This window comes from Larus michahellis, chromosome 24 (genome assembly GCF_964199755.1).
Source record: "Larus michahellis chromosome 24, bLarMic1.1, whole genome shotgun sequence".
Classification (NCBI taxonomy): Eukaryota; Metazoa; Chordata; class Aves; order Charadriiformes; family Laridae; genus Larus; species Larus michahellis.
This window is the reverse complement of record NC_133919.1, coordinates 721261-735301: the sequence shown is the minus strand read 5'-3', so window position 1 is coordinate 735301 and position 14041 is coordinate 721261. Positions and strand designations below refer to the sequence as shown.

General features: G+C 55.9%; 1 protein-coding gene across 2 annotated transcripts; it reads right to left on the bottom strand.

The window, feature by feature from the left end:
- Positions 1-552: 552 nt before the first annotated feature.
- Positions 553-11178, bottom strand: LOC141734709 (SUN domain-containing protein 2-like). Of its 2 annotated transcripts, XM_074566789.1 has the most exons (11): positions 10079-11178; positions 9718-9818; positions 8487-8571; positions 7692-7756; positions 7054-7099; positions 6704-6800; positions 6107-6191; positions 5422-5534; positions 4850-5017; positions 4391-4480; positions 553-3596 (listed from the first exon to the last, which is right to left on the bottom strand). In XM_074566789.1, the coding sequence occupies exons 1-11, from the start codon at positions 10162-10164 to the stop codon at positions 3465-3467; spliced, it is 1068 nt and encodes a 355-aa protein (XP_074422890.1). In that variant the 5' UTR covers positions 10165-11178; the 3' UTR covers positions 553-3464. The 2 variants fall into 2 exon arrangements, with proteins under 2 accessions (XP_074422890.1, XP_074422889.1); XM_074566788.1 differs by lacking the exons at positions 7054-7099; positions 9718-9818; positions 10079-11178 and having other exon boundaries at positions 8487-8962.
- Positions 11179-14041: the final 2863 nt, after the last annotated feature.

Genomic DNA, 14041 nt, shown 5'->3' with positions numbered 1-14041 from the left:
AGTCCCTGAAGGGGCTCCAGGAGAGCTGGAGGAGCTGTTTGCGAGGGCACAGAGCCACAGCACGAGGGGCAATGGCTTTAAACTAGAGCAGGGCAGGTTTAGATCAGACATTAGGAAGAAGCTCTTTACACTGAGGGTGGTGAGACACCGGCCCAGGTTGCCCAGAGAGAGGGTGGAGGCCCCATCCCTGGAGACATCCAAGGCCAGGCTGGATGAGGCTCTGAGCAACCTGATCTAGTTGAAGACGTCCCTGCTCACTGCCGGGGGTTGGACGAGATGGCCTTTAAGGGTCCCTTCCAACCCAACACATTCCATGACTCTGTGACGCGCTGGAAGGGCACACTTGGTTATTTACTGCACAGGGGCCGGGGTCAGACCAGCCGTCAGGGAGACCTTCCCGTTGGGTCCCGGGGCTCAGAAAGGACCCCCCGGGCTTTCTGAACCCCTCCTCAGGGAGGAGTCAAGTACCATTGACCAGACGCTCAGTCCCTGGGTGTAACAGTTCCCCTCTTTGAGACTTCCAAAGGTCACTCTTTGGGGGTCTCACCTAAATCAGATGGTTATAATATTTTCAACTTTCAGGATTACAGAGACGAGCTGAAGCAAAGAAATAAACTCAACAGCAGATGGTCCTGTAGAGCAGGTATTCTTTATTAGCAGCGCTGCGGTCGCACTGGGGATTTTCCACCATAAGTGCTCCCACAATGATCTTATTTTGAGCCATTTATATTTACAAAATTGTTACGTATTCATTCGTTTTCCCTAAATCATTAACATAAGCACGCCCCCTCCCAGAACCAATTGCACAATCATGAGGCAAGTCATTTCGCGAATCACAGTCGTTCTGGTGGTCGTTTACTTCATCTGGTGGTCGTATCTTCCTCTCCGTCAGTTGCCCTCCAGATGAACTTTCCTCTTCAGCAATCCTCGATGCATGCCTGCTATTGATTTGTTTACGTAGGTGACTTATTACTACTACCTGTTTTGCAACGCTTCCCTAAACCATCACCTAAAGCCATCACCTTGACAGGCTGCAGGATCGAGCCTTGGTTACTGACTCTAGGGCACGCGTTTTTCCAATGTCCTCGCTCTTTGCAGATCGCGCACTGAGCTTCTGCTAAACGAGTTCCTTCCCAACTCTTCTGTAGCCTCCTCTACTTCCCCGGGCCCCGTTCATTCTTCCCGGAGCAACTCCCGTCAATGCGGCAATTAATCTCCCTTCTCTTTGATTCTCCCTCTCCTTTTCTCTGTTATTCTAGATGGTCCAAGCTACTTACACCAATGTTCCCAAGTCCCTCGAATCTTCTCCTTCTAACTTTTGGAGTTTCTTTTGTACATCCGGGGCAGATTGTCCCATAAAAATAGAGGCCAATTGCCCAGCCTCCTCTCGGGGTCCACGTTCGTGTATTTCCTAGCAGTATTCTTTACTCGTTCCATAAATGCAGGTGGCGATTCATTTGGTTCTTGTTTAACCTCATACGATTTTGACCAATTAATGGCTTTTGGCGTAGCATGTCTCATTCCGAATAACCGTCTCTGATATCTGGTTATCGCCCACAATCCTTCTGCCACTCTGGGTGGTTTCTTAAAGTGAAAAACAAATCTACATACATCCCATTTGTTTTCCCTGCTACAAAATAACATAAGCTGTAAAATTGTATTCTATTTTAAAGTCCCATTTCTTGTCCATTTTTCTTGATCTTCTGAAGTACATAACGGCCACCAATTGTTACAATATTCAATCAGCTGCTTTCTCGTGAGCGGGTCCCCTCCTATTTGTTTCCAACGCTTCAGTATACAACCTAAAGGAGTATACAACCTAAAGGAGACTTTTTCAAAATTCCCCCTTCCGCCAAGGGCTTGCTACCCATTATAGGATAGTACTAGTAGAACGAACAACACAAAACACAAAGAAAATGACAACTGAACATAGCACTTATTACACAAGACAAAATAACAAAACCTTAGGGCCTGAACCTTTTATACCAGACCTTTGCTCTTGGTGCGGCCCTTCCCCGCCTGGTGTTGAGGACAATACCTTTACGCTTATCAGCCGCGTTTCTCACAGGCTTTCATCCAGTGAGACCAACTCCTTCCCTTAGGTACCTTTACAGCCCAACCCTGCGAGGCTTATGCCTCGCCTTATGGACAGGCAACCCTTAATATCCCTTAAAGAAAAGAATGCCTTCACCTTTCCAGGGGCCTTGCTCGGAGCTCTTTGGTCCGGGGATCGGAGGTTCTCCCTGAGAATCCCTCGGTGCCGGATGGAGGCCCTGCAATTCCAAGGATCTGTCGAGATTCAGAGGCAGAGTCCCATCTGGGTCGCCAGAAACTGTCACCGAAATCGGGAATGAACTTCTTAACACCGATGTAGTCTTAAGAAGCAGGCATTCTTTTATTCAGCACCGGGGACGTGGGGGATCTCTCCACCTGACATGTCCACTGAATGTGAGATTCACAGAGACTTACATCCATACAGAATATGCGTGGTCGTTACATGTCTCAGCACTCATTGCCACGTTCATTACATTTCCAGAACTCATCTCCATATTCACATCCCCTTGGCACATGCACATTAACTCTGTTAGGGGCTTCATGGTAGGTCTTGGGTGGTTCCTAGTGGTGTACGGTGGCTGGTTTGAGCTGATAATAGAGGAATCTCTTTGTGTGGACTGGGGAAGATAAATGCAGCAGCTTTTGCAACTCCCCCATTTATTTTGCGAGCTCGTTATCGGTCCCTCCAGTCTCTTCGGGGATGTGGTATTCTTCGCTGTTTGTTCTTCACAAGGAGCTACGTTTACCTATTTACCAGACTCAGTCCCTGGTTGTAACCCCGCTGTGTGAGCCGATGCGGGCAGGACGCAGGAACAACCACAAAACCACGGATGAAAGGCAAAGAACAAGTTTCTTCTCGATACCTCACAGACCAGGGAATCTCCGAAGCAACACCCGGGCAGAGGCACGGAAGCAGGGACTGCGGGCACCGTGGAGTGAGAGAGAGTCCTTGTTAGCAAGAGCCCTTGGCAGCGAGAGAGTCCTTGTGAGCAAGAGCACGCACGGACTCCCTGTTCTGCCTGGCATTTAAAGGGTTCAAACAGGCATCGTTTTCCCACTGTGCTTTGATCTTCTTCAGCACCAGGCCAGGATTCTCAAGTGGCTGGATAAGGTGTCCCTGAGTCCATCACAGGTTTATGTTATCGAAGTGCAAGTGTTTTTCTTGCAAGCGTCCGAGACTGAATAACAATTAGTGTGATATATGTGTTTTCCAGCACCCAGCTGTGAGTCACTTGAGCGTATTAACAATCCTCCTCGCCGATCTTCTGTTGCTTTCCCACGACTGCCCTCCCTGCAATGGACCTTATTGTGCACCCAACTTAGGAGACAAATCTTCTACACCAATCTGAGTCGCAGCAACATTATTCTTTTTCTTCTTTTTTATGTTTGTCCTTTTTCTGTCTCTGGTTTCAGTTGAGGCTGTTTGGTTTTGCCATCTTCCCATGAACCTGCACTCGGTAAATGCATGTGTACTTTGGTTTTCCCCAGTTGCTCTTCACAAGGAGTTTGAGATAGGAGAAGGCTCTGGGATGCGGGGCGTTCTGCGAGGAAAAGAGGGAAAAGGAATCGGAGGTGTTAAGAGCCACAATGCAGTCAAGGTATCTCCCCCCACCAGCCCTGCTCCTGCTCAGGAACAAGCTCCTGACAGTGGGTGGGAGCGGCTGTGGAAACCTGAGGCTGGCTCTGGTAGCGGGGTGCTGGGGAGGCTGGGGACACGGGGAGGGGGAAGGCACCTGGCACCCTCTGCATGGGCCCGGCTGGGGCTCAGCCTCCCTCCCCTCTGCCCCTTCCCTCTGCGCCTCGCTCTGTGCCGGCAGAGAGGCCGGGGAGGTGCTCCTTTGCGTGGGGCAGCTGGTGTGACACCCCCCCGAGCTCCCGCTGTCTGCTCTGCCCGCTTTCCTGCGGGCAGGCGTGAGAGCAGCGGGAGAGAAGGGGCATGCTATGCTGGGAGGAGAGGACACCGTCCAGCCTGCCAGCAGGCCACGGGATGGAGCCAGGGTGCTGCCCGACGGCTTTCTCCAGCGGGCGTCTCGGTTTCTCCATGGCACAAAGACGTTGCTCGGGTGCAGTGGCTGTGTGTGCAGCGGGCTCTGCTGAAGGCAGCCAGGGATCTCTTGGGACTCATGCTCCCACGGGCCTGACCTTGCCCTCACTGTCCTTTTGCTAGCACCACCGCGTGCCACTCAGCCCTCCCAACCCCACCAGCTCTCTCCTGGCGGTGACCCAGGCCCCCTCTGCCCAGGGAGAAAGCATTCACGCTCCTCCTGCCATGGCCCTGCAGGCAAACCTGCTTTGCTCCCTGGCATCTTCCCCCAACACCGTGCGTGCATCGCACCTTCAGAGGGAAGGTCTGAATGGCCTCTTTTGCCACATCGTACATGAAGGTCACCAGGAGAGTTTCCTCTTCTCCGTCCACATCCACTCCCTGTGGGGCAAAGCACAAGGAGAGCAGCTCAGACTCGTCCCGACAAAGAGGGAACGTAGGTGCTGGGTCAGCCCTGTTACCTACCCACCCTCCCCTGGGGCTCTAGCCCTAGTCTAGCACTGGTTACGGTGGAGCTCAGGCTCCGCTTGAGTTTTAGTCAAGAACCCTGAGCTGCTTGGCCAGAACAAGTCTTAAGAGGGAGGAGACCTCTAGAGCCCTTAGGAGGAGACTCCTAGAGCCTCACCAGGGCCCTGCAGTGCTCAGGAGACCGGGACTCCAACCTCAGAGGAGGCACAAAAGCAAGGAAGACCCTGTCATGGCTTTCCCCCAGGACCAGATCCGCACCAGAAGCACCCAGCAGAGACTTACAAAGACAGCGATGTCCCTGGGGGCGCTGGTGACGGTCCCAGATGGAGAGACTTCTTTGGAGATGTGCTGCACAGTGATGGCAGTCAGGTGGACTCGCGCTGGCAACCTGATGACCACCTGGCCCTGATGCCCTGGGAAAGGCCAGCAGTTTCCCGGGGAAACATCCGGCTGCAACCAGAAAGCCAGAGCAATGAAGCGTGAGAGAGTGTTGGGGCCAAGACAACTGCCCACGTAGCTTGAAGCGTAGGCACCGGTGTGTCTGTGGGGTCTATTTCAGCTTGAAAATGAGGTGTGTGTGAGGAAGTGGACAGAAGCAGGAGGCCTCCTTCCCTGACCGACCTTTGCCAGGGCTGTCAGTATTATGGAGCAGAGGAGAACAGCGGTTACGAAACCATTCTAGTCAGGGCCTTGCAGAAACACATCCCTGCCCAGGGGCTCTGCAGGGCACCCCCCACCTCTCGCCTCCCACCCCCAAGACGGCGCAACACTGGACCGAAGGGAGAGCCCTGAGGTCAGTCTCCAACTTCACAGGAAGAAAGGAAAGAATTCCCTCTCGATTTCTGCTACAATACCTGCAAAATGCGATCGGGACCGCGGGGAGTGCAAAAGAACTCAATAAACCTCCAGAACCAGTCGTTTTTGCAGGTGTAGGTCTCCGAAGTTCTCTGCAGGTCAATGCTGGCACCTGCAGGGAAGGGAAAGCAGACGACTGCAAGAGGCCACAGACGAGGAGGGCTTGGTGCTCAGACACTATTTCTGACACCGCCGGCCAGCTGCGCCTCTGTCAGTCCTGTCCTCGTCCCAGGCTGGTGGGCTGCCCAGCCGCCCAGCCGCGCAGGGGAATGACAGCGGCCACGTGCCTGGTGACTGCTGCACTCCCAGCGCCAGCAGGAGAAGGTCTGAGGGTTCTGGGAGACAGACGGTGCCCATGTGAATGGCAGCAGACCCAAGCTGAGGGCTTGCTGCGTGGGCAGCCAAGGACGGCCCGGCCATCTCCTTTTCCAATGCTGAGGAGAGGAAGAGAGCCCCTCCGTCCGCACAGGAACACGTGCGGGGGCAGCGCCAGAGGCAGCGTGAGGATGCCGAGGGCAGGGTTGGGAGGGAGTCTGAGAGAGCTGCTCTGCCACAGCCTTGCCCTGGGACCCCCCAAGCATTTCAGCTCCCCCACTTTGGAGAGCAGCGCCTGGAGCGCAGGCGCCTTTGGGGAGGGCTGCAGACAAGCGCAGGGCAAGGAGACGGGGCTGCTTGTGTCCATACCAGAGCTTTGCAGGGCCCAGTCAGACATCTCCACGTAGGCTTCCAAAGCCCTCTCAGATGCTGCCTGCTTCATTTCCTCGACTTCCTGGGAACGCCATAAACAAACAGAGAAAAGGAGCACATCAACGTTCAGCGTGGCTACTAGCGCCCGGAGCGGCAAAGGGCCACTGTCAGAAAGGCAAGGCAAACCCTCTCCACGGAGCTGCAGGACTGAGGAACAGTGTCTGTGTCCACAGCCATGGCCACGGCCCCGAGGTGGGTTGATGAGGGTCCCCACACCCTCGTCCCCATCCTCCACACTCTCCAGGGCAGGTGGAAGGTGGACTCAAGCCCTGCCAGCGATGGCTGGCCCCCCGTGAGTGTGCCTGGGTCCCACCCCTGCCTGAGGAGCCCAGCCAGAGCAGCCAGAAGTGCTGGCGTGCCAAGGGAGTCCTGCGCTGCCTGAAGCGGCCGGTGAAAGTGGGGCCGGAGAAGGGCCTGTGCAGCCCAGGAGGCCCCTGGGGCAAAGGCTGGCTGACTGCAGTCAGCAGTCCCACACACCCACAGCCCCAAGGGCTTCTGCCCAGCCAAGCCTCCTTCCCCAACACGCCGCAGCACCTGCTTCATGCTGCTGATCTCTGCCCTCAGCCGAGCCACCTCCTCCAGCATTAGCTGCATCTTTTGAGTTTGCTGCGCCATTAAAACCGGGCAGTTCCTGCAGGAACCAGGAAAGCAGATGTTGTCAGAGAGCTGCCCACCCCACTGGGAGCCTCTGAGCTCAGCAAGGAGGAGAGACACGCGTGCGTTCCCTGCTTTGCCAGCGCTTCCCTTCCGCACCAGCTGGCGCAAGAGGCAAAGGCAGGAAGGGCCGTGCGGGAGCCCCGGCTCTCAGGCAAATGGGTGCAGGGACACGAGGTCGTCTGACCCTTCTGCACAGACCCAATTCCAGCTCAGGAAACATCGCTTACCACAGGGGCTTCAGGCCTGGCAGCGAGGTCCCGCAGTGAACAGCAGCTGCAATTCACATCAGCAAGAGACAGTTATTTTACCGGGGGTGCTGGCGATGCCTGCAGTGGCGTTGTCTGTCCCTGTTGCCTTGGGGCTGGGGCAGCAGGTGAGCTGAGGAGGCGGGGGACGTGGGGTGCAGGGAGAGGACACACCTCTGACCGGGGGCCATCAGCCCGGGCTTGAGCGGACTGCGCAGCCGTGATCTTCAGGTGTGCTCGGTGCCCCAGAGCTATTCCCCATTTCCCCTCACTGCCCCAGTGAGCACCGAGACCAGGCTGCTGGGCGAGGAGAGGTACCTCTCCATCGGTCCCCCTGCATGGCCCCTGCCCTCTGGGAATCCCCAGGTCAGGCTTGCAAAGAGCTACCCCCGTCTCTCGCAGAGGTGCCGACTAAGTGAGCCCTGTGGTCCGGTAGGCAGGGCAGCAGTGTGACTGGGAGGCTACCAGTCTTACTGGGAGCCCAGAAGGCAGTCCCACTCAAGGACTTGCTTGGGAAGCACTTGGGCCACGGGAGTTTCCGCACATACTGGCCCAAAAGGAAAGGTGGCGTCCAGCCCAGCCAGGCTGTCGCTCTCAGATGGTTGCTCATGAAAACTCACCAAGAGCCAGGGGGAGCAACAAGAAGACTTGCAAGAACGCCTTCTTCTGCAGGGCCATCTTTTGCCTGAAAAAGAGGGAGTCCTAGTGCTGTCATGATCCAAGCCTTGGACAAACCCCTTCACAGGCGGATTTCCCTTTTCAGGCCAAACAGACACCGTTTTGGAAGCCTGCTGCTGACAGAGAACTGACAGAGCAGCGTCCAGCAGGAACACGATTTCTGTCCACATCGTTCAACGCTGCCGGCAGCTCTTCCCCAAAGGAAGGTCTCCAGGAAGATCATCCCAGGAAGCAAAGACGTCGAGCACACGAAGAGTGCTTTCCAGCAGTCTTTCTGGTGCGGACCTTGCTCTCCCTCTGGCTGAGGAGGCAGGCCTGTTCTCCCTTGCCATCACACACATCCCTCTTAGGGCAAGTGTTTTCCCGCAGAGCTGGGAAGCGCAGGAGCCTTGTCCGCCTTTCCTCCCAGAGGCCTCCACAGACCGGCGTGGTCTCTCGCCTGAGCTGGGGAAAACCCTTGCCCTGCGGAGGCTTGGCTCTGCACCCGAGCGTCTGGCTACGGGGCAGTTTGTCCTGCCGCAGCCAAAGCTTGGGGCTGCAGCAAATGGCTGCCGAGGGGCTTTGCTCTTGGCTCCCCTGAGAATGGCCACAGCACGAGCAGCGCCCAAGCTGAGGCGCCCCACTGGGAGCCCCGGGCTGCTGGCTGGGGAGCACCCTCTGCTCTGCCCTTTGCTGGCACCGGCCCTCAGACACCCCCGTTCTACCCCCCATCCGCAGCAGAAACATGTCGTACGTACGCGGCCAAGAGGCACATGCTCAGCAGATGTCTCCACAGAGAGACCAGGGCAACAGCCAGAAGGCAAGGAAGGCTGAAGACCGTCCCTGGGCAAAGAAACCAGAGAAAAGTTAAGCCTGCCCCTTGAGATCTCTTCTCTAGGATGCCCAGCCAGGCATATTTCAGCTCCCTGTGGGGAGGTGGGCACCGAGTCCCAGGCACGCCCTCCCCGGGGCAAAGAGCAGGGCAGCCTACACTGGACAAGGGGATGGAATGCACCCTCACTAAGTTTGCAGGTGACACCAAGTTGGGTGGGAGTGTCGACCTGCTTGAGGGTAGAAAGGCGTTGCAGAGGGATCTGGACAGGCTGGATCGATGGGCTGAAGGCCAATGGCATGAGGTTCAACAAGGCCAAGTGCCAGGTCCTGCACTTGGGTCACAACAACCCCATGCAGCACTACAGGCCTGGGGAGGAGTGGCTCGAAAGCTGCCCGGCAAAAAAGGACCTGGGGGTGTTGGTCGACAGACGGCTGACTATGAGCCAGCAGTGTGCCCAGGTGGCCAAGAAGGACAACAGCATCCTGGCCTGTATCAGGAGCAGTGTGGTGAGTACGACTAGGGCAGTGAACATTCCCCTGTACTCAGCACTGGTGAGGCCCCACCTCAAGTGCTGTGGCCAGTTTTGGGCCCCTCCCCACAAAAAAGACATTGAGGCACAGAGAAGGGCAACGGAGCCGGTGAGGGGTCTGGAGCACAAGTCTTGTGAGGGGCGGCTGAGGGAGCTGGGGCTGTTTAGCCTGGAGAAAAGGAGGCTGAGGGGAGACCTCGCTCTCTGCAACTCCCTGAAAGGAGGGTGTAGAGAGGTGGGGGTCGGTCTCTTCTCCCAAGTAACAGGCCATAGGACAAGAGGAAACGGCATCAAGTTGTGCCAAGGGAGGTTTAAACTGGACATTAGGAAAAATTTTTACACAGAAGGGGTTATTAAGCATTGGAACAGGCTGCTCAGGGGAGTGGTTGAGGCACCATCCCTGGAGGTGTTTAAAAGACGCGTAGACATAGTGCTTAGTGATGAATTTTGTCACAGTTAGGTTGATGGTTGGACTAGATGGTCTGAAAGGTCCCTTCCAACCTAGGCAATTCTATGATTCTACGATTCTCCTGCCACTTGTGACAACTGGCCCGAGCTCTGGCACAGCGCGGCTCTCCACGTTCACCCCGGAGGACTTTGGAGCAAGCAGCAGTGCTGAGCTTACTTGCGATTTCTGTGGCCTTGTCGCGCCCCTCGGCAGGCCCTTGAGCGGCTGAGCCGGCAGGTGAAGGGCGCATCACCAGCTCCACGCCAGCGCTCGGGTCCCTGTGGGAGGACAAAGACAAATGCCGGCTGCCCACCGTCCCCAGGCCGCGGGAGCGGAGGCGGGGAGGAGTAGCCTGAGCGGAGGCCCCTGCCAGAGGAAGGGCTGTCCCAGCAGCAGCGAGAGCGGGCAGCAGGGCTGGGGTCCCCCTCCTTTCCCCACCCTTTGCGGGACAGGCCTGCCCCGGGAGAAGAGGAGGCGAGCTGGCAGCAGCAGTCCCCCGCCCCGGGAAGCCCGCCCGGCAGCGCAGCCCCGTTCTCACCCTGCCGGCCGTTGGTTTCCCTTGGTCCCCAAGGAGCCTTTGGAGGCCCCTGGGCGTCTTGTCTGGGGGGCCTTTCTCCTCGCCATCTCGGGCAAAGGCAGGCTCCCCGCTGAGCCCCAGCAGCGTGTCCTGTCCCCAAAACCAGCTCCAGCAGCAGCCTCTCGCCGCAGCCAGCAGGAGCCTGTCCAGGGCCGCAGCCACAGGGCAACTGTGGGCTCCTGCCCCACACGCCACAGCGCTGTGCAGGCAGCCAGCTGTGACCTCACAGTGGTGTCACCTCTGACGTCATGCTGGGGCTGCCCAGGGCTGAGCAGGGCGGGGAGACCCTGTGCTCCTTCCTTCTCCTTGCGGGATATTAATTGTTCAGCATAAATACATACGTTTTAAGTAGAATAAATGATTTAGGATTATCATTCGGTGTGATTTGTGCTGCTTGCTTAGCTCTACTTAGCATGAGGTGCTGGATTTGCTGAAACCTTTAGGCTGGAAAAGAATCCAATGAGATGTTAGAAGACACCAGACCAAAAATCATCACCATTGGCCCCCTCCTTGCTGTGCTTCTGGAAGTCTCCAGGGAATGTCCTGCAGTGATCTGCAGCTGTGAGCAGCCCTCAGCCACGCAGAACCCTCTCAGCAGCAGGACCTTGCCCCGCCGGGGGATGCTCCTTCCATGCAGAACTTCTCCCCACAGTGATGTGGTGGGCTTCCCAGGCAGGCTGAGAGCTGACCCTGGCAGGTGGCGGAGTCCCTGCCCCGGCACACAGACCCCTGGGGTGCAGGGAGCCTGCTCTGAAGGACAGCCCTGGGCACCCCTGGCTGCACACCCACCTTCACAGCTATTCAAAGTGCCTGACAAGAGCTCCCACATGTACAGATCCCGTAAGCTGTGGCTGTGCCAGCTTTAGGAGATGCCTCCAGCAACTCCGCCTGCAGTGCCCTGCACCCGCAGACTTACCCTGTCAAGGGCTGCAAAGATTTCTCCTCCAGTGAGCTCTCAGTCGTCCTCCCAATCCTGACACCTTCAAGCTCTCTCTCTGCCTTGCTCATCTCCCTGCGACACCCTGGCAGTGCCCTCAGCCCTGCTGCGCTTGGCAGAGGAGCTGCTCCCGGGCAGAGCTGTCTCTCTGCAGCGCTGCCCGCTTGCCGTGAGCTCCCTCCATCCCAGGAGCCCAGCCCAGCTCAGACGCAGAGGACCAGCCCAAGGAGTTTTAATGACCCCTCTGGTGGGTTCCAGGCCCAGTCCGTGAACCTCCGACGCTGCGAGGAAGTTGAAGGAACCTCTCAAGGAGTCAAAGTCGGGTTCAAACTCCAAAGTTTCTTGTGGTGTTGATGGGTCCCACTGAGGGACACCACTGAGGAATTGCCCCCAGGGTCCGGTTACAGCAGAAAACTGGAGGCAGCGATGGCAGGTCGGGAAAAGCAAGTTGAAGGTGACTCTGATGCTGGGTAAACGTGGATGTGTTTCATTAATGCAAAGGGCCAAGCCCTGACTCCATCGCCCAAAGGGCCAAGGCCTGACCCCCAGCCCCCAGGAAGGGAGATCCTCTCCCTCACTCCTTCCTCAGGGCTCTTCCTGGGACAGTGGGATGTGGAGATGTGCAATGCCAAGGGCAGGACTATGGTACGACACCTCCCAGGCTCCTGAGTATGGACAAGGAGGCAACGAGACCCCAGTGCTGGAAGGACTGGTTGTCTCAGAGGCATCAGTGGCAGAGACAACAGCCGTAGCCCAAGACATGAAGAGGCTGGCTCTGTTAGGGGACTTCCAGCTTTGCCACATCCCTCTATCTTCTCCACCACAGGCTGTCCTACGGTGTCCCATCACCTCTGCCTCTTTCCCTGCAGGCTGCAGTCATCCACCCGGCTGCCCCATCTTGCTGTCACCTTCCTTTGCTGAGATCTCTCCATCCTCCCTGGCTCTTCCTTGAAACACAAAGCCTTGGGCTGATCCAGACTCCTTCTGGGTGGCGTGTTGCACCACAGCACTGCCCTTGGAGTGACGTTTCTTTCTCCTCGTGGCCAGGCTGCACCTCCCCACCTGCATGTTGGGGAGTTCTTTCTTTCTCAGGCTGTTTTCCACTAGGAAGAAAAGCTCCACCAGCTCTGAAAGCACCCTTCCAGCACGCTCAGGCTCCTCCTATACCGTCCCCAGTCTCCAAACCACTGAGCCCAGGGCTCTCAGCCTCTAGATACTGGTCAAGTGCTTGAGGCCTCCAAACCCTGTCTTGGGAGATCTCTGGGCTCTCTCCACAGTGTTTGCAGATGAAATCACAGTGGTCATAGGCCAAGAAAGATGGAGTGAGACTTTTTACCAGGGCCTTTAATAGCAGAACAAGGGGCAATGGCTTTACACTGGAAGAGGTTATATTTAGGTTGGCCATAAGGAAGAAATGCTTTATGATGAGCGTGGTGAGACCTTGGAACAGGTTGCCCAGAGCAGTTGTGGATGCCCCATCCCTGGACGTGTCCAAGGTCAGGAGCTTGGAGCAGCCTGAACTAGTGAAAGACGTCCCACCTCACGGCAGGGGGTTGGACTAGATGATCTTTTAGGTCCCTTCCAACCTGAACCATTCTATGATGCTTGGATTCTAATATGCCCAACTCCTCCTGCACAAGGCTGCAAACACCTACATACACCATATAGGGATTTTCACCTGACCTAGTCTCCAACCCTTCCATAAAAAAGAAAGGATTGCCATTTCTAGGACAGAAGTTGCCATGTTTTCAGAGGAACAATTCAAAACCCAAAAGGAAAAAAAATCCTTCCAAGAAAGTCCTGGCATAGTTGCATCAATTCAGTTAGTTAAGTGAGCCAATGGGAGAGCCTTGCACGGTGACCTTGCCAACGGAAGAGGGTTTTTTTTCTTTTGGGGTCTGAGACTCATGTTGGGACGCCAGAAAGTGCATTTGGGGACTGTGCAAGACTTGCCATGGGATGTCTAGGAAAGGATCAAAGGTTTGTAGACGAACGACCATGGGAAAATAGAGAGAAAAGGGCTGAAAGGAGATGGTCATGTGTAACCAGATGGCTGGTCAGGACACTTCCCTGGCTGTGCCCTGCAACGGATCACCGCAGCCTGCCCTGTTTTCTTAATACCTCCCTTTCCAAGAGCTTTGTGGGGCAAGGGAGATCTCTGCTCTATGCACAGATGGAGGTTCAAGTGCCAGCAACCGGAGTGGGAACCACAAGTCCTAAGTTCTTTTGTACTTTGGGGGACCAGCAACTGGTGAGACTGGCGGGTGTGCACTTAAGATTGGTGTGTATGGTAGTGGTTTAATCACAAGCAAACACCAAACAAGAGAAACCAGAGAGTAAAACACACCTGCGAGCAAGTCATTTTTGAGGGCCTAAGTCTGGACTGGACGCTAGAGAGACCAGAACGTCTGCAAGTTGGGTACTGGAGGAAGAAGGTAGCCCAGACCGCCTCCTAGAGAAACTGGGGGGTCACAGAATCATAGAATTGCTTAGGTTAGAAGGGACCTTTCACATCATCCAGTCCAACCATCCACCTAACACTGACAAAAACCATCACTAAACCATGTCGCTAAGCACTACGTCTACCCGTCTAATTTTAAATACCTCCAGGGATGGTGATTCCACCACTTCCCTGGGCAGCCTGTTCCAATGCTTAATAACCCTTTCAGTGTAAAAGATTTTCCTGACGTCCAATCTAAACGTCCCCTGGTGCAACTTGATGCCGTTTCCTCTTCTCCTGCCTTCCTACCCTTGGGCAGGTCGACACTCACACCCAACTTGGTGTCATACTGAGGGTGCAATCGATCCCATCGTCCAGATCATTGATAAAGATTTTAAACAGAATCGACCCCCGTACTGAGCCCTGGGGAACACCACTTGTGACCGGCCGCCCACTGGATTGAGCTCCATTCACCACCACTCATTGGGCCCGGCTGTCCCAGCAGTTTTTCACCCAGCGAAGCGTACGCCCATCCAAGCCATGGGCA